General features: G+C 33.2%; 1 protein-coding gene across 2 annotated transcripts in view; it reads left to right on the top strand.

The window, feature by feature from the left end:
- LOC145259198 (calpain-D-like) overlaps positions 1–21,864 on the top strand; it is a 153,244-nt gene that overhangs the window by 79,343 nt on the left and 52,037 nt on the right. For both annotated transcript variants that reach the window (XM_080117026.1, XM_080117027.1), the window contains exons 2-4: positions 13,990–14,197; positions 16,129–16,709; positions 19,653–19,822. In XM_080117026.1, coding sequence (XP_079973152.1) covers positions 13,999–14,197; positions 16,129–16,709; positions 19,653–19,822 — 950 coding nt within the window. In that variant the 5' untranslated portion in view covers positions 13,990–13,998. The remainder of the gene's footprint in view (positions 1–13,989; positions 14,198–16,128; positions 16,710–19,652; positions 19,823–21,864) is intronic.

Raw genomic sequence — 21,864 nt, 5'->3', positions numbered from 1 at the left:
CTGATAAGATCGCCTTTTTGACAGTGGAAGGGATGACTAGCGCAGCAAAGGTTTTAGTGTTATGTGACCAGTAGATTAAGAGTTTATCGGTTAAATATTTTCACACAGACACATACATAAATACATACGTCTATCTATTTTATTTAAATAATTTTTTTTGTTTTACAAATTGAAAAAGAATACAGTAGAACCCCGAGATACGGCATTAATCTATTCTGGGGTTGGGATCATAAGTTGAAATTGCCGTCTCGTGGAGTCTAAGCAAAATTTTATACAGTACGTATTAAAAATTAGTAACAAAATACAGTACAGTATATAATACACATGTATATAATCAAATAACATAAATAACACCCACCGTAAGGCGAGGCAAATACCGTAATCAGGGTCGAGAAAAACATTGTATTCCATATTGTAACTTGCAAAAAACGTATCCTAGGGCCTCCGTATCTCGGGATTCTACTGTCTGTTAAAAATTTATTTTTTATGCTTAAGGTTGATAACAAGATGTGTACACATACGTTGAAAATGAGATTTATTTTATTTACTTAATTACTACTATTTTATTATTTATTTTATATATCAATTTATTTTAATTTAATTGTTTTAAAAGTTTTACTCCAAAAGTTAGCTTTTAAAAAAAAAAAATTCCCTCTGAAATTGTTATATACAAATATTCTTCAACCAAGCATTAATAATTATTTCCTAAACTAGTTAACATGTTTAGTACAGTTCTTTTTATTTTTTATCTTGAATGAATCATATTTCCACTTGTATTGGTGTTTAAAAATACATTAATCATATAATAATGTATTATTTTAATTAATTAAATAAGTGTTTTAAATAATATTTGATGATTTAATTCTTATTTTGCTTTCATTATTTTAGGATTGTTATTATTACATACTATTTTATATTCTCTTACCCTTGTATTTACTATTTTTGTTTATTTATAATTTGGAATTTTAATATAAACTAATATTTAATCTTGATTGAGATTGTCGGACTGACTTCCTCATCTTGGTTGTTATCGTCACAACGTTTCGACCGTTTTGCCCTCTGGCCTTCATCAGGTGTTTTGTATCGAACTGGGGAAATTAATAATAATAAAGGGTTGGGTTCGAGACTCCTAACAAACGGTTCCCCAGTTCGATACAAAACACCTGATGATGGCCGGAGGGCAAAACAGCCGAAACGTTGTGACGATAACAACCAAGATGAGGAAGTCAGTCTGACAATCTCAATCAATGAAAACACCTCATCTCAAAAATACAGACAATTACTAATACAGGGTGGGCCAAAATAAGGGTCCTATCTTTAAATTTGAATAACTTCCACAAAATAAAAGTTAAACTCACCAAACTTTATGTGTGTGTAGACTGACTCTTCCGAGATTTTTTTGAAATAAACAAAACAAATTTTGGCCGAAAAACACTTCTTAAAACTTACATGAATTTATGAATTTTTAAAAATAGGACCCTTATTTTAGCCCACCCTGTATTTAATCTGTTTAAATACTGCAATTAGACTAAGAGTTAGAATATTTCAAGCTCCATACCCTCAATTCCATATGTTAATTTGATAGTTTAATATACTTTACCCTATAATTCCATGATGAAATTATTAACATATATTACGCATAGCCATATATGTACAGATATAAAGAAAGAAATATGCTGTGCGTTTGCGAATTCCGCATCCAAGTATTTCAAATTGAGTTCAATGTGACAAGTCTTTTCTCGCCATCCTAATTCCCTCCAGATCCAGCTGGAATGACACCACATTACAATCACCATTGTTTCATCTGTTTTGCACTTGTCTGCAGCAACCATTTTTATTCATCCACAGAATTGCATATATGGATTATTTTTTCAGTGAGAGTCAAAACATTCTTATATAAAAGATATTTGGTATCTGTCTGTCTGAAGCCGGAACTATACTATTTCTTCTGTTCTATTGTACTTCTGTACTTCTGTAGTACATATTAATAGTATATTATATATATAATAATAGTTATTTGGTAACTGTCTGTCTTAACCTAGAACTATACTATTACTACTATTGTACTATTATAATTCTATTACTAATAGATATTTGGTATATGTGTTTCTGAAGCTGGAACTATACTATTACTTCTATTAATTGTGCTATTATAATTTTTTTCACTAATAGATATTTGCTAACTGTATGTCTTAACTCGGAACTATAGTATTAATTATATTAATTGTACTATTGTAATTCTTGTAATTAAATACGTTAGTATTATGTGTATTCGGTAAAGGAATGTAGGCTCTCTCTACCATGCTAGAAAACTACTAACACCCGAAAGTATCCTGTACCTCTATAAGGAAACCATTCGCCCATTTATGGAGTATTGCTGTCATATTTGGGCTGGTGCATCGGCTACTAGTCTCTCGCTCCTTGACAGGGTTCAAAAGGGAGTCGCAAATCTGATAGGCCCTAAACTGGCATCTAAGCTTCAGCCTCTGTCCCATCGACGAAACGTTGCATCCCTCTGCCTGTTCTACAAGTATTTTAATGGTGAATGCTCTGATGAACTGCAAGCACTTGTGCCCCCACGACGTGAACACCTTCGACAGACCCGACAAGCTGCAAAATCCCACCCCCACACTGTAGAGATCCCTAGATGTAAAAGATCTTTCTACTCCGGTAGTTTCTTCCCCAGAACCACTAGACTTTGGAATTCCATTCCAGGTCACTGCTTCCCCAACTGTACTGACATGCAGAAGTTCAAGTGCAACGTGAACCAACATCTTGCTGCCCAAATCCCTACATAGTACCCCAGTAGTTGTTTCCCCTGATAATAGCGCCCTACACCAAAGTGGCAATGTGCCTTGTTTGGGGTGAAAATGTAATTAAAAAAAAATAAATAAATAAAAAAAAATGTAAGACGTCTCGTTTCCACTCTGGTGGTTTTCCTCTGCCAAATAAATATGTCCAAAAAGAAAATCAACGTTCAATAAAATGAATCCATATGAAATGGAAGAGAAAAGGAAAATTAAATGAAGAAAAAAATATTTCTTCAAACTCTGCTTTCCTACGACTAAATTCAACTGAAACTTTCCACCGTCCGTTCTCTTTCTTTCTCTGTTGTCGAAACAACTGCTGTTGTGCTTCCAATTCGTCCTTTACATTACAGTTTCTGCCACATGTATATAACCGAGCCTTCTACAAATGAAGATTTTTTTGTTTCTCTTTCCTTCCTTCATTCCACAATCCGACAGGAGAGATGCGCACCTGTTTGTGTAAGCTAATTAATTGCTTTCACCAAGTAATCAATTTACTTAATTACATTTTAGACCACAATTCTGAAGCCGGAAATTTTTTTTTTTTTTTTTTACATAGGCATCACCACTTATCAAGGCCAAGAGACCACTCGAGGATAAGGGTTAAAGAGTGTACAGTAGAAATTGGACAATATAGTAATCGTTAGTAATGGAGATTCGGTAAATTTGTTAACTTATATGGAACGGCTCATCAAAAACTTGTTTACGTTAGAATTGAAGACAACCATATTGTAGTCAGCTGGAAAGCAGAAAAACGGAAGACAATTCCATAGGCATGCAGTTCTAAGAAAGAAGCTTTGCTCATGGAATCTACACTTAGGTTTAGGCACAGATAAAGAGTGGGGGAAACTAGTGATAGTGTTTTCTGCTAGACGGGTGTTTTTTGTGAAAGTTTGGTGACGGAGGACCATAGAATGGAGCTCAGCCGAGCACCTGCCATGAAAATAAAGATAAAGCAGACAAACTCGCAACATCTCTTCTGTGAGAAAGAGGTTGCAGCGAAGAGAAAAGGACATCCCCCACAAGGCTACAAAGTCTATTTTGAACTCTAACAAGGCAGGATAAGTCCTTTCTAGCAGCTCCTGCCCAGATGTGTCAACAGTATTCCATCCTTGTTCTTATATAGATAGAGAATTGCATCAGCAGTGAGATATCTACTGGATCGATAGAAAGAGCCCACCATTTTTCCAGCGGCCTTGGCAACGGATTTAATGTATGTTTCATGTAAGATCAGGAATAAAGGTCAAGCCTAGAAGCTTGTCAAAACATGAGGCCTCCCCAAGATGAGAGCCATTCATTTCAATTGATGCCAGATGGGGATCAGAGCGTTGATGATGTAAAGATAAAAGCTTGGTTTTAGATGCATTAAAAGTAACAAGCCACCTCTTTCCCCATTGTACCACTTGATCAGAGGAGAGAGAATCAGAGAGAACTTGGTCGTTTACGGTCTTAGATGTGCTACCATAGATAGTAGTGTCATCAGCATAGATGTCTACGAATGATGTAAGTATGTGATTTAGAAGATCATTAATATAGATCAGGAAGAGAGTTGGGCCCAGGATGGACCCCTGAGGGACTCCAGCATTAATACTAAGAGCTTCTGATTTCTGCCTATCAACCACTGCTCTTATGAACCTATCAGAGAGAAATGATTTAATAATTGAGAAGACATTTCCAGCTATACCGTAGCTGAAGATCTTGTGAAGTAAACCTTTATGCCATACTCTATCAAAGGCCTTTGATATGTCAAGAGCAATTGCCCTAGAAAGGTTGCCAAAACTGGTGGGAACCAAGCCGCTGCTTAGCTACTTTGGACTTGATGGACTGAGCATACAACTCTCTTGCGTTCTTTATTACTTTTTTTACAGTGGTTGCTGGCAGTTCTCAAAGCGGCTTTAGTCTCAATACATCTATTACATTGGAAGCAATGGAAAAAGTGATTTCTATGCGCAATAGCAGCAGCATAGTCCGGAGAGAACCACGGCTGGCTGTTAGGTTTTTGCTGGAATTTTTTGAGGGTATGAAACGGTCTATACCTACAATTAACCATTCTGTCAGATCTGATACTATAGAAGACACATCCTTTTTAAACATGGAATGCAGAGGTAGATCTGATATAAATGTGCGGAAGCTATCCCAGTCAGCCATAGAGTATCGATATACTGTACGATGGAGAGGTACATCTGGGGACTTATTACATTTCATTTTTATCTTAACTGATACAACTGAGTGGTCGGAAGATCCAAGTGGAGACAGAACAGAAGCTGAACACAGTTCAGGGCAAGTTGTGAGAAAGAGGTCTATGAGACTTGCATACTGGCTGTCAGTATTGGGAACATGGATGTGTTTGTGAACAATCTGAGTGAGGTCATAAGCAATGGAGAAATCATGACAGAACCACCCCTCATCACCGGTCTTGTTTGAGTGAGTTAACCATTCCACATTGTGAACATGAATATTAGCTGAAGGATAAGCAGATAGGGCATGGTCAATTTTCTCAGACATGCTTTTAAAGATAGTAACTCCGCTGTTGTGGGGGCGATAGAGAGCAAATATAAATGCAGTAGTTTGAGCTAGTGCAACCCGGAAGCACATATAGGGTAAGTTAGGATCTTCTCTGGAGATGTCCCTATCACATGGAAAGCCATCTTTTATATAGGCACATATTCCATGCCCATGGCGATCTTGGGGGTCAGATTTGGAAGTTTAATTAGAGTATCCTTTAATTACGAACTCATCTAGGGAAATGGTCTGTCCAATGCCAGTTTCACTTAGAAATAATATGTCTGGTTTAGTCTCCTGTAATTGGGTTTCAACCTCTGGAAGGTTAGAACGTAGACCCCTGATGTTAGAGAAGGAGACTTGGTAGTGGGGGGTGGTCTACGTTAGAAGTTGGAGGTCTGGGTTTAATTGTGTGTTTTTTATTGAGACTTTTCATGATCGTGTTTTGGGATTTGTGAACTAGGTCGACAAACATGCCTGAAGCAGGGCAGAGAGGGAAAGTAAGAGAGAAATAGAAATGAAGAATTTTTTTTTTTTTTGTAGCACATGAAAAGGTAAAGCCGTAACAATTACCCACTAATATGGCATCAAGAGGCCCCCATCAGAAGCTACTGCATGGTCCAGAATCTATTCACCAAATGGCAATACAGCATCCCCAGTACTTTGCACCTGCTGATAGTATAGCCTCCTTAGTGGTTAATCCAAGGTTCGGGTCCATGACTATCAGACAGATAATGTCAGCCCAGATAAAACGTTTATCTCTAGCACCCTTACTAGTGACATGGCTACAAGGATAGACATAGAAACAGAAAATTTCCGACATCCTTGCATTACTTATATTAATTGTACTATTGTAATTCTATTACTAATGGATATTGCTTATCTTTCTGTCTGAAGATCTACAATTTATTAGGGATTACCTTGTATTCAGACAATTATGGGGTTTATCTATTTTATTTTTACTGTCATGATATTTTGCTTTGGTTTTGATACCCCCAAATTCGAAGCTATCTCTTTACAACCCTTCCTTTTCATAACCTATCATACTTTCATAAATCAGAGTCCATTTTCTGTAGACTGTTTTTGAACGCAGTCAATGACGGGTACTTTGCTTGTGTATATATATATATATATATATATATATATATATATATATATATATATAAATATCATCCCTATTTAAGTTAAAACATACTTATCAAACTATTATTATTTACATCTGTATCAAAAACCCTTGTAAACGTTTTTTTTTTTTTCATTTTTTTTTCATGTTTAAATTTTTTTATTTCCATTCTTTATGGACCAGGCGCGAATGCAGACCCCACAATTTTAATGAACCACGGTTCTACCAGATCAAACATAATCATTCCTGTGTCTCTTCTATCATTATATGTGAAAACAAAAACAAAATCCGTTTGTATTCACACAAATTTTAACAAAAAACAAAATTTTAACAAAAATCACCCCAAAAAACTAAACAAAATACAATCTAGTTTTAAAAAATCTTTGAACATGTTTTATAGAATTCTCAAAAATGAACTTTCAACTAATGCTGTGTAATTTTCATGCATCCATGTAGTAAAACATACCATTCCCAAGAATTTCTTTTTCATTCTCAGAAATGTTCTTTGGCTTTTGGTGTCATTTTCTATTGTAATTCTTCATTTTGTCTCCCATGTCTTTGTGTTAACGCATGCAAAAACTGAACTGATTTTAATCTTCTATATTTTTTTACCGTTTCTTCTTCGGTTGCTTTCATAAATGTTAACGATGGCAGCATGGTTGTGCAAAATTCAACAAATGACTACATTAGGAACCATTCCAAAAACAATATCTCTACTATTATATAAAAGGGAGTTTGTCTGTGTGTCTGTTCCCTATGGAATCAAAAACGATCGGGTCGATTTTTATGAAATTTCGCACAAAGGTACTTTATGTGCCTGGCAGTGTTCTAAGATAGGTTTTCTATCGGAATGTCTTCAATAAATATTGATAATCGAAATAATTCGATGAAAGAAGAAACAGGCGACTTTGACCAAAGTTAACATCTTACACAGCCTAACATCACAAGTACATTTGAGAAGTTTTATTGCCACACAAGCCGAAAGGTTCGACATATAAAATCAGCAGTAAGTTTTTTAATATGGCATGCACATATTCAAAATAAATTTTCTGTTTAATGCACAGTTGAACCAAGATACTTGATTTTTTTTCATTTTAAACTTAAATTCAAGCTATTATTACCACACAAGCAGAAAAGCCAGGCATACAAAATCAACAGTAGGTTTTTTGATATGACAGAGGCACATTCAAAATGAAGGTTTCTGTTTAGAGCACAATTGAAGCATGATACTTGACTTTTACATTTTAAACTTTCATTCAAGCCATTATTTATAAAAATTAATTTTATAAAATCAGCAGTAAGTTCTCTACAGTGCAATGTAGACTACAATGTATCGTGGACTAAATCACTGCAGAAATGTATGCGTAGCTTCCTCCCAGTTCTCCGTGATGGGCTGCTAACTAGAGCAGGCAATCAATCGATTTGATTGAAAAATGAGCGATTGCGCCGATTTGGATGGCAATAAAATTATGGAAGTGTAAAATATTCATTAATCATCATTCAATTCCGGGCAACGTCGGGTCTCCCTGCTAGTCACTAGATAAGAGCAAGCTTAATGTAGTAATGCCTATTGGCCATAAAAACGCTTTGTATATTTCAAGATTTCAATTCTTATAAAAGAAAACCAGTTTGAGTCATCAAAATACCACTATTTCGTTCGGAAATGAATATCTTGACACCTGCCTTAATCTATATATTAACACGGTAGAATACAAATCTGGACAGTATGACTAGTAATATATTCTGGACCATTCATAAGCTGGATAAAAGCAAAGTGAGACATATTGACAAAAAAACAAAAAACAAAAAAAACAAACTAGGAAACTAATTACTGTGCACGATGCACAAGACTCGAAGAATAACATTGACACGCAAAATAAGAACAATAAAAAATGGTAGCTTGAAACAGAAAAACAGATGCAGGAACGATTCAGTAATATTATATTAATACGATAGCGCGTGTGTTATTTTGTGTGTCATGATTACATCTTTTTTCTTCCGAGTGACTGTCGTTGAATTGTTATGATCTTCCATTTCTTCATAAGTTTCGGTTTCGATTCAAGCTGATGCACCCAATTCATATGGATATATATTTTTTTACTTTTGAAATCACAACTTTATAATATACTAGTGGGGGGGGGTACCTGGCGTTGCCCGGGTGTTTGGAGGTGGGTGTGGTTTTGGGTAAATCAAAACAAAAGAATATTGTGTCGGGGGAGGGGGGGGGGTAAAAAAAAGTTTGGGTAGGTAAGTAGGAATCAAACCCGAAGCATCGAGGTGAAGTTGGAAAATAAAGTGCAAAAAAAAAACGTGCGACGTTAACCGTTGGGCCAGGAAGAATGTTTGAATTTATTTAAGTATTAAGAATTGGCAGGTGCCCGTACCTAATGACTTAATGAGGTCAACTTTGACTGCGGGGCAGTATTTTATTTACTGCGGGGCCGTTTTCTTTGTTTTTTTTGTTTCCCCAAGATGTTGGGGGGGGGGCAGCTCCCCATAAAAAGGAGATTGTCCAAATTAAATAGCAATTGTCTGATTTAAGGAGAAACTCTGCATTGATCAAAGCTGATTGCTTTTGGACATTCTCGGCGATTGCGCCAGGAACGATTTCTAAAGCTTTAGTTTTGCTTTTATTATACGAAAAAGCCTAATCCACATGTGACGATCCGAAAATATGGAATATTTAGCTTTTCCAAGTCGGGCAGATTAAATACACACGCGACCCCCGTCGTTAACTCGTAGATATTATCATTTAGATGTGATATAAAAAGTTTTAAGAATGAGCAACCCCCACGTAAAGGCCGAGGAAAAAAGCCTTTCTTGGACAAAAACAAAAACGCACACACACTCACAAACAAACATTTTCGCTTTTATATGTGTAGATAAGAATTAATAAAAAAAATTTACTCTATAATAATAATAATAATAATAATAATAATAATATACAAAATCTGCATAGATTAAAATATCATATTTAAGTCTATTTTATGACAAAGCTACGCCGGGCGTCCCTGCTAGCTTAGATAAATACTTTTTGCAGTTTTAACAAAAGAGCTACAATAATAACAGGGCGTTTCCATTTACGCTGAACATCCACAGAATGCCAACGCCAATATATTACATATGAAAGCGTTCGCTGTGGAATATCCACAGGTCTCACTAGTAAATAATAATCTTCTGAGCCACCAGCTGACCTAAACTCAGCACTTTCCTCGACTGTTGTAAATTTGAGCCTGTCCATAACTGTTGTAAACTGTTGCAACATCCATTGCCACTCCTAAAACTGCCCATAAACTAGCTAACCTCTATTGACCTCTATTATTCGGTCCTTTGTCCTAATCACTGTTGCATTAACAATCCTATTCAGCTTTCTTTAGTGCACCTTGGTGCACAACTTCCTTTCAATTGTTCTGCTGATAAACTTATTTCCTCTTTTAAATTCTATTTTTTTCCATTTTTTTATTGTCTAACAGAAGTGAAATGGGGGGGGTCGATAATATCACATCTGTTTTTTTTTTTTTTTTAGACTTGCTTGAGTTTATCAGTGTTTGTTGCAAGTTAGTGTTTTTTGTTGTTGTTTTTTTTAATTTAATTTTAATCCATTATTATCCATTTTTTTTCTTTTATTATTATTATTACCAAAATTCTTTTGTAAATGCAATATTATATTTTTGCCAAATTAGTTTCAAATATTTATTTATAAAATTGTTAGATCATTCATTTTATCTATATATAAAAACGGTAGATGTATGCATGTGTGTGTGAAAATATGTAAGTGATAAACTCTTAAACTACTGTTCACATAACACTGAAATTAACAGAAAATATTAATCATACACCAAGTTATAACGAGTAAAATCTTTGTTTGGATGGATGAATAATGGGTACAGAAATATGTCAACAAGTTGAAATGCAAAATGTTCATTAAGGTCGCTGGAAAAATAGTTGGATCCTTCTATTGATCCAGTAGATATCTCACTATGATGCAATTCTCTACCTATATAAGAGCCAGGGACGTCCAAGGATGAAGTATTGTTGCCATATCTGGGCAGAAGCTGCTAGAAAGATCTTATCCTGCCTTGACAGAGTTCAAAATAGACTTCGTAGCCTCGTAGGGGATGCCCTTTTATCTTCCCTTCAACCTCTTTCTCACAGAAGAGACGTTGCAAGCCTGTTTCTGCTTTATTGTTATTTTCATGGCAAGTGCTCGTCTGAGCTCCAATCTATGGTCTCCCCTCACCATTCATGAGAAACATTCGTCTAGCTGAAAACACTATCAATAATTTCCCCCACTCTTTATCTGTGCCTAAACCTAAACGTAGATCCCATGAACAAAGCTTCTTTCTTAGAACTGCACATCTATGGAACTGTCTTCCGTTTGCCTGCTTTCCAGCTGACTACAATATGGCCGTTTTCAAGTCCAACGTAAACAAGTTCTTGATGAGCCGTTTTCCTTAATTAATCCAATTTACCAAATTTCCACTACTAATGATTACTATGATATTATCCCATTGACTACTGTACACTCTTTTATCCTTATCCTCGAATGGCCTCTAGGCCTTGATAAGTGGTGATGCCTATGTAACAAAAAAAAGCACTAGTGGATTGATTCTTTGACTCAGCAAATTAACTTGAAGATAGCTCTTCACGTAAACAGCTAAAGTTTTGTTGCATAGATAACATGTAGCAGTGATAAGTGTTGCAGTTATGTTGATCGCTTTTTCTTCTCTTTCTTTTCAACCGTTTAAAAATATTCAACTGCCAATCTGTCTATCTCATTAACCATTATCCTCGAGTATTTTAAGCCTTGATAAGTGATGACTTATTAGTAAATAAAAATAATAAAAAGAAAAAAGATTGGTGAAAGACATTAGCTGGATTTGTTTATGACATTGTAGATGAATGACATCATTATTTTGTGATGTCATCCATTAAAGAGGGGATGGGTGACATAAAGAAGAGATTTTGATGTTATAGGACCTGCCATGTTTAGACTAGTTTCTTGGTCTAACCATCATTCCTGATCTGAAATTAATTGTGCACATGCATCAATGGTTGGATTCTTCTATTACTCCAGTAGATATCTCACTACAAATGAAATTCTCTACCTGTATAAGAGGCTAGTCCTAGGATGGAGTACTGTTGCCACATCTGGGCAGGAGCTTCTCGGAACAACCCTATCCTGCCTTGACAGAGTTTAAAACTGACTTCGTAATCTAGTAGGTGATGCCCTTTTTTCTTCTCTGCAACCTTTTTCCCATAGAAGAGACATTGCAAGCCTGTCTCTGCTCTATTTTATTTTATTTTCATGGCAAGTGTTTGACTGATCTCCAATCTATAGTCCCCCTCGACAATCTTTCACAAAAAACACTCGTCTAACCAAAATCGCTATAAATAAATTCTCCCCCTCTCTATCGGTGCCTAAACCTAAATGTGGATTCCATGAAGAAAGTTTCTTTCCTAGAACTACTTGCTTGTGGAACTCTGTTTTGCTGGTTTGCTTTCCAGCTGACTACAATATTGTCGTCTTCAAGTCCAATGTAAACAAGTTCTTTTTGAACCGTCCTTGTAAATAATCTGATTATACCAAATTTCCACCACAAACAATTACGACGCAACTGTCCCAATGACCACAATACACACATTACACTTATCCTTGAGTGGACTCTAAGTCTTGATATGTGGTAACCCCTTTGTAACAAAAAAATAAATAAATAAATATAACAACACAAAAAAAAGAGTCACACCGAGACATTAAGAAATACTAGAGTGTTTAAATCGGGATAAAATGAAAAGGTCAAAGAGGAATACATAGACAGAGAAAGAGAGATGAGTGAGATTTAGCTATTCATAAATTACTAGTAGGGCTACCTGGCATTGCCCGGGATAAAACATAATTTTTACACTTCTCTCTTCCCTCTCCCCATTTTCATTTTCCCCCTCCCGACTTCTACTTTCTTCTTTGCCCAACCTATTTGTCTCCCTGGATATACACATAATTTGAGTCGGCATAGGAGAAATAACTATGAAAAAAAATCAGAGTTCATATAGTCACAAAATATAGTTGATCACCATCACCCCATAATACTTTATTTTTAGCCTTGCTACGTATAGAGTCAATGCTTTTTTTCTTTTAAGATTTATTACAACCAAGTCTGTAATCTTTTGCTAAAGCACAGTCTTCGTATAATTTCACCACATTTTCAATGTCCTCGTCCCTGTTTGCCCAATACGTTTAGATGCAACTGTATTTATTGACTCTGGGTAAGTCCATTTATTTCTGGATATAGGTAGATCAGTTTACTCTTTAGCATTTTTTAAATGAAATATTTCAAGATTTTGTAAATTCTACTCGATCAAACATATTTCCACACAACATTCACTGTCACACTTTGTTTAATAATACTATGTCAGCTTCCTTTTGTCTGCTTTTGTGAACAACTTCTTATCCATTGCTATGCACCAAGGTCAAACAGACAAGCCGACAGACTTGTGGATTCATTTAAGCATGGATTAAAGAAAATTAACAGCGAGCAGAACGAGGTTGTTTTACAGCAATTTTCCAGGCCCAGCAGAATGAACCATAATCATATACATAATCAAGTTTATCCTCAGCTGAATTGATGTTTTTAAGATCGATAATGATAAATTTTTATTAGGACACAAAATAAATATTTAGAAAACGACCAAACCAGCATCAGATATTATAAACTCGGAGATAAATTTTTTGAGGCTGTATATTTTTGGTAAAGAATTATGGAAAGACTTGAATTTTTGCCCATTAAAAACATTGAGTAAAAATCAGTGCTTTATGCTAAATTGATGGAGAGTGCAAGAAAAAAAAAATTTTTTGGAGATGAGGATTAATTATTTGTATTATGTGGATTCTTTCGACTACTGTTGAGTGGTATTTTCATAACATTTTGGTTGATGTAATCTCCAACCTTCTTCAGATGTATCTTGTCAAACTTGGCAATCTTTCTGTCAAACTTGTAAATCTTTCTATTTCATTTGCAAGGACCTATAGAGTAGTGGAGAGAAAAATTTAATTATAAAGTTATGCTCTTCTGGAGATTGAAGGTTCAATCCTCAATGCAGGCAATACTAAAAAAAAAGAAAAACACAATTGCGAATTACTTAGGGTTTCTACCTAGTCATAGCTGACGGAACCAGAGCTGTGGATTAAATAAAGGGTTCTGTTTGAAATTCTGTGCAGATTCCCGAGTTTAACAGAAAGATTCCCGAGTTCAACATAGGTCACATGTTGCATCAATTGAAACGTGAAAATAACACCTAAGATGAGAACAGTTGTCCGAAAAATGTAAATAATACAGACATAGTGTTTCTCTTTAAATCCTTAGTAATGACAGGTCTCTCTGCTAATAGATATAAACTGGTTATTTTTGTTTTAGTTTGATGTTTGTTCATATCTTTTTTCTAGAGGAAGCCCTCGTTGCACCCTAACCTTTGACACCACTAATGCAATTGAGGCTGACCCACCAAGACATGCCAATTAAGTTCTTTTAAAATAAAGCTATTTTTCTTTCTTTCTTTCAGGGAGCTGTCATGGAAAAAACCTGGACATGCACAAGATGTACATTCAAGAATTCTCCGTTAAATATCCGATGTGTTATGTGCGAAACCCGGAAAGCCACAAATCCTGACACGGGAGAATGGAAATGCCTAAAATGTACTTTCTCTTTCAATCCACCCTGGATTAAAGTATGTGATACATGTGGAACCGCCAGGGAAGATCTTGCTGCCTGTAAGCAATTTCTCAATTTACTTGTTAAAAATAAAGGAAGGTGGAGAAGTTTTTACTCTCACAGTTAGAAGTCTTAATACTGTTACCTAAATCACTGGGTACTAAGCAATTTCTCAATGTCTTTTTAATAGTAGATTGTCAAAGATAAGAGTGTGGAGGATTTCTTACTTACACAGTTAGAAATCCTAATACTGCTACCCAAAACATTGGATACTAATTTAATATTGATTTTAGATTCATGGGTACTGTTTTAATATTTATATAAACTAGTACATCGTGATACTATCGATATTGACTACCTGCACCCCCCCCAAAGTGTTAGGAAGTAAAGAAAAAGAAAGAAAAATAAGTTTATCAGCAGAACAAAGGTAGAGGAAATTGTTCACCAAGGCACACAAAGGGAGCTAAAATAGGATTATTAGTCACAAAATGAAGCTGAATAGAATTGTTAAGCAAGGCGTGACAGTTATTTTAGGATAAGGGACTGAACGATGGAAGTTAATATATTTTAGAGTTAGTTTAGGGAATGATTGATTTTTTTAACGAAAATTCACAAATTTTTGCAGATAGTCTTGGGTTTGCTGCAGTTGATCACTGTCCAGTTGAGGACAGTTTCCAGTTGGGCACAATCTAAGACAGATTGTGGTTTGAGGGAGATGAGGGAATGAATTGATCAACTGATTGACAAACACAACCTCGACAGTAGATGTAGATGTGGACATTAGCATTCAGAGGATCAATAGTGTCCCACACACACCCAGAATGTGTTAGAGTTTGTGTTTTTTCTTTTGAGTTGTTTTATTCTATTTTTATGCACTTGTGAGCCAATGTGCATCCCTCAGCAGCTAGCAATATGAAAGACAATCGAAATGAATTGCTCTTCTCTTGGGGGAACACCATGTTTAGACAAGTTTCTAGGACTGACTTTCGCTCCTGATCCGAAATGGAACACATTCATCAAGTCTGTTGCCATCATCAGATATATTTCCATGCATGTTTATATATTATGTACATGTTGTGAGAGAAAGGTGCTAGATAGATAGATAGATAGATAGATAGATAGACATGTATAGCATAATATTAATGCTTTACATATATACACATTTGAATGCTGATAGGTAAACAGACATAACTTGCGATCAGAATCGATATATACGACCATGCAATCCTTTACCTGTAGAGGAGCCAGATATATATAAAATGAAGTATTGTTGCCCTATCTATTCTACCTTGACAAAGTTCAAAATTGGCCCCAAAACTGAGTAGGTGATGCCCTTTTTTTTTCTTCCTGCAACCTCTTTTCCACAGAAAAGACGTTGTGAGCCTGTCTTTGCTCCTTCGTTATTTTCATGGCAAGTGCTTTTCTGAACTTTAATCTGTGGTCCCCCCTTCACAAAATACTCATCTAGTTATAACGACCATCTCTCTATCTGTGCCTAAATCTAAACAAACAAAGCTTCTTTTCTAGAGCTACTTGCTTGTGGAACTGTTCAGATGGACTGCTTTCCAGCTGATTACAATATGGTCGTCTTTAAGTCCAATGTAAACAAATTGTAAACAAATTCTTTTCAGCTCCCCCTCCCCTAAATAATTAATTTCTATCTCATTTCCACCACTAACTATTAATATGCCGTCGTCCTGATTACTACCGTACACTCATTAACCCTTATTCTTGAGTGATTTTCGTGCCTTCAGACAACAACATGGCCAGAAGAGAAGTTAAAGGAGAAAAAATCCATACACACAGCATTGTGGTTGGTGACAATGTTGTCAAGTGGGGTACACGTGGTTTTATAATAAAGCAAATTTGTCATTATATCTGTTGCAATATTACAGTGAAACAATTACGTTACGCAGGGTTCTTGTTATAAGGTTCTAAAAATGTATAAAAAAAACTAAACTATAAATTTTTTTTGTTTTTGTTTTTTTAGCCTCTTTGCCACCAAGAGACCCCCAAGAAAATTGCTGGTACTGTCCGGCCTGCACATATAAATGCAATGACCATTTCCTGACCACCTGCAAAATGTGCGGTTCCACAAACCCCCGCGTCGTTCCAGCCGAAGGCACAACTTGGACTTGTTCGGCTTGTACATTAATAAATATAATTGGTGCTGACAAATGCCATGCATGTGAGACGGCCATGCCCGAACTTGCCCTCAAGACTGCTGACGGCGGCTGGATATGTCACGTGTGTACTTACAGGAATTCTACTGGGACTAAATGTCAACTCTGCCATGCGGAACAAAAGGATCCAACGGCATCTGCAGCCGAGAAAAAATGGCACTGTTTCAAGTGCATGCATGCAAATTCTTCGACATTGTACAAATGTGAAATGTGCAGGACACCATGTCGGTTGTCCGCAGAAGGAGATGCTTTATCGTCACTCTCATTAGTGTCCTCGTCATCAGAAGATGAAGATGAGCTAAGGAGCTTACCAACTGTAACCATTTTTAAATCCCAACAAGCTGAAATCCTGAAGATCTGGGAGAATATTTGCCAATTCTGCAGAGTGGTAAGATCTTTTAATTCTTTTGTGTTTTCTACTTTTTTAATTTTTTGACTTTTATGTTTATCTAAAACTTTGACAGCCACATTACAATGGAACCCTGGGATGCAGCATTAAAAATTAGTAACAAAATACAGTACAGTATATAATGCACATGTATATAACCAAATAACATTATAACACCACAAGGCAGGGCAAATATTGTAACCAGAGGCCGGAAAAACATTGTATTCTACATCGTAACCTGAAAGAAATGTATCCTAGGGTCACCGTATCCCAGGGTTCTACTGTATTTGGATTCTTCAAACTTCTGTTCTCATCTAGAGTGTCATGTTTACAACATTTCAGTTGATGTAACCTCTGATCGTCTTCAAGTGTATTGGTGTTGAAATTAGAAATTTTTCTGTCAAACTCTGGAATCTTTCTGTCAAACTCTGGAATCTTTCTGTCAAACTCTGGAATCTTTCTGCAAAACTCGAGAATGTTTCTACAAAACTCGGGAATGTTTCTACAAAACTCGGGAATGTTTCTGCAAAACTCGAGAATCTTTCTGCAAAACTCGAGAATCTTTCTGCAAAACTCGGGAATCTTTCTGCAAAACTCGGGAATCTTTCTGCAAAACTCGGGAATCTTTCTGCAAAACTCGGGAATTTTTCTGCAAAACTCGGGAATCTTTCTGTCATACTCGGAAATCTACTCAGAAAAAAAAGTCTTAAATAATTTGCTCTTGTATTTTGAGTGTCACTCATAGAGGATTGTATTTTGAGTGTCACTCATAGAGGATTGTATTTTGAGTGTCACTCATAGAGGATTGTATTTTGAGTGTCACTCATAGAGGATTGTATTTTGAGTGTCACTCATAGAGGATTGTATTTTGAGTATCACTCATAGAGGATTGTATTTTGAGTGTCACTCATAGAGGATTGTATTTTGAGTGTCACTCATAGAGGATTGTATTTTGAGTGTCACTCATAGAGGATTGTATTTTGAGTGTCACTCATAGAGGATTGTATTTTGAGTGTCACTCATAGAGGATTGTATTTTGAGTGTCACTCATTGCTATTGTATTTTGAGTATCACTCATAGAGGATTGTATTTTGAGTGTCACTCATAGAGGATTGTATTTTGAGTGTCACTCATTGCTATTGTATTTTGAGTATCACTCATAGAGGATTGTATTTTGAGTATCACTCATAGAGGATTGTATTTTGAGTGTCACTCATTGCTATTGTATTTTGAGTGTCACTCAGAGGGTTGTATTTTGAGTGTCACTCATAGAGGATCGTATTTTGGGTGTCACTCATTGCTATTGTATTTTGAGTATCACTCATAGAGGATTGTATTTTGAGTATCACTCATAGAGGATTGTATTTTGAGTGTCACTCATAGGTGATTGAACCTGCAATTTTCAAGAAGAAAACTTTTACAACTGAATTTTACCAAGTACTTTATTCACTGCATCTGTGCCGCCGATGTCCCTTGGGAAAATTGAGAAACCAACAATCGCTACCTTCTGAAAGTAGATTGGCTAAAAAGACTCTTGAAGTGTTGAAATTAAAGTTATCCTTTAACCTGCTGAATACCGTTAAATGTTCATGCAAAAAAAAAAAAAGGTTTTTCTTCAGCTTGTAACGTTCTTTCTTCCCATTGATGCATGAATTAACCGTAAGTTCGATCGACTTCAAGTCAACAAACAATCTTTTCACCAATGAAAGAAAACCGGCTTTTTTATATGCCCAAATTCGACCTCGTCTTAATTTGCACATGTCACCTTTTCGTTTCCTATTGATCGGGTTTTTTTTTTTTTTTACAATATGCACACGTCACACATGGACGCTTGTTTCCAAACCAACAATCGTTACCCTCTGAAAGTAGATTGGCCAAAAAGACTCTTTTTGCCTGAAATGATAAGCGTGGATGAACTAAAACTCGTCTCTCTACAACCACTGCCAATAATTATCCCCTTCTTCTTCTATGTACCTAAAACTATACAGAACTTCAATGAGCAAAGCTTCTTTTCTAAGAACTATCCTATCGTGGAATACACTACCACGAGGCTGCTTACTAGTTGACTACAACATGGTCATTTTCAAGACCAATGTTAACAAATTCTTGTTTAGCTGTCCTCTTAAATATTCAAATTCAATACTTATGCAGGGACCACGCTGTTTGTATTTTCCGGGCAGGTTACATAATTCACCAAGAGGTGTCAAAACGGTTAGCCAATGAAATTGCAGCATCCAACAATTGGCAAATGGTATCTTTCATTTATTAAATTTTTTTACAGTATCTATTTTTAAATTCTTAAGTGAAAGTACAGAATAATTAATATAAAAACCCTCCCCATGTTAAGAATGGCTTTCTAAATAACAGTATTATTCTAGCGTGGTCTATAAATTAAGCATAAAGATTTATTTTTCATTGAAATTATCATATGATAACTGTCTTCGATTACAATTAGATGATTTTCCTTAATTTTGAAGCCGTGATATAGTAGAACAGTGGATAACTAAATATATATGTATACTAGGGATTGAGGGGGGGGGGGGTCATCCGACTTTGCCCGTGCATAAAGAAGCTTAAATATGATAAAAAGTTTGATCCATGTCCAAGTAATCTACATCTGAAATTTCAAGTGTTTAGACCCAAAATTAACGGAGAAGTTTGGTAGAGTTTTCAAAGGTCAAATTGTTGAACTTTGACCTCTTGACAGCAAAATTTCTGGCCGAAATCTGATTAAAAAGATTTCCCCAAGTCTGAATACTCTTTTATGTCAAATCTCGAGTCTGTAGACTAAAAATTAACAGAGTAGTTCGGTAGTGAAATGCACACACACACACACAGACAATTTCACTTTTATATATAGTTTTTAGTTTAAAAGGTATTAATTTAATAAAAAAATGACTTTGTACTTATTTTCGTTGTTACAGCACAACACTTATTTTGTAGATGATTCTTTCCTGCCCACGACCACAGTCCATTTCTTGGAGTCTTCAACGTCCGTACATTAATAGCATCGTCAAATGGTTTCGGCCGCATGAGATTTCACGCCATCAGTGGACCGTGTATAAAAACCCAACTCCTGATGATATCGTTCAAGGAAATGTCGGCGACTGCTGGTAAATTGCCCTTTTTTTCTAAATAATTTATAACCTCGAATGATAATAATGTGGTTACGAGATGAAAAAAAGATAGTAATAATTAAGAAACAGTTTATTTACATATCTATGAAAAAAATGAAAAGAAAAACAATCAAACACAGGAAGAAATTGACTAAATTTGAGATTTACCGGTTTCATTGGATAAACAAATACCTTCAGAAAATGTTATTGTTACCTGTTTTTAAGACATTGATCCTGATGAAACCAATAAATCTCATGTTTTGATGATTTATCTGTGTGTTTAATTGTTTTTCCTTTTGTCTGTTTGATACATCCTGTCTCCACAGTACTTTATTTTATGATATTTTGTGTATTTATCCTTTATTTATATATATATATTTATATATATTTATATATATATATTATGCATAGTTTGTTCTTATATTAGTTTTTTACATATCCAATATTTTTTAATTTTTTCTTTGGCAATTTATAACTACAATAAATTGCGGTTTTACTTAATGCCTGAACTAGCAAATTCTAGCATTGCTACAAATATAATTTGCTGATTTCTTCATGTCATCTGATGAGAAGAATAATAAGAATATTATTCTTTGAAACTCCACGGAATAAGGACTTTGTAAATTGTTTTTTGGAGTATTCAGTCGAACAATAAATTTTGATTGTAAAGTTCAACTTAGTTTTAATTTTCTTTCTCTTATATATAAAATATATATATATATATATAAATATATATATATTATTTATATATATTTATATATATATATTTATATATATATATATATATATTTTATATATATATATTTATATATATATTTATATATATATATTTATATATATATATATATATATTTATATATATATATATATATATATATATATTTATATATATATATATATATATATATTTATATATATATATATTTATATATATATATTTATATATATATATTTATATATATTTATATATATATATTTATATATATATATTTATATATATATATTTATATATATTTATATATATATATTTATATATATATATTTATATACATATATTTATATATATTTATATATATATATATATATATATATATATATATATATATATTTTATATATATATATATTTATATATATATATTTATATATATATATTTATATATATATATATATATATTTTATATATATATATATATATATATATTTATATATATATATATATATATATATATATATATATATATATTTATATATATATATTTATATATATATATATATATATATATATATATATATATATATATATATATATATTTATATATATATATATATATTTATATATATATTTATATATATATTTATATATATATATATATATAATTTATATATATATTTATATATATATATATATATATATATATTTATATATATATATATATATATATATATATATATATATATATATATTTATATATATATATATTTATATATATATATATTTATATATATATATATTTATATATATATATATTTATATATATATATATTATATATATATATATATAATTTATATATATATATATATATTTATATATATATATATATTTATATATATATATTTATATATATATATATATATTTATATATATATATATATTTATATATATATATATATTTATATATATATATATATATATTTATATATATATATATATTATATATATATATATATTTATATATATATATATATATATATATATTTATATATATATATATATATTTATATATATATATATATATATTTATATATATATATATATATTTATATATATATATATATATATTTATATATTTATATATATTTATATATTTATATATATTTATATATTTATATATATATATATATTTATATATATTTATATATTTATATATATATATATATATTTATATATATATATATATATTTATATATATATATATATATATTTATATATATATATATATTTATATATTTATATATATATATATATTTATATATATA

Source organism: Euprymna scolopes, chromosome 34 (genome assembly GCF_053919585.1).
Source record: "Euprymna scolopes isolate OS-2025 chromosome 34, ASM5391958v1, whole genome shotgun sequence".
NCBI classification, from domain to species: Eukaryota; Metazoa; Mollusca; class Cephalopoda; order Sepiida; family Sepiolidae; genus Euprymna; species Euprymna scolopes.
The sequence above is the reverse complement of the archived record's forward strand: the minus strand, read 5'-3'. Positions and strand labels throughout refer to the sequence as shown.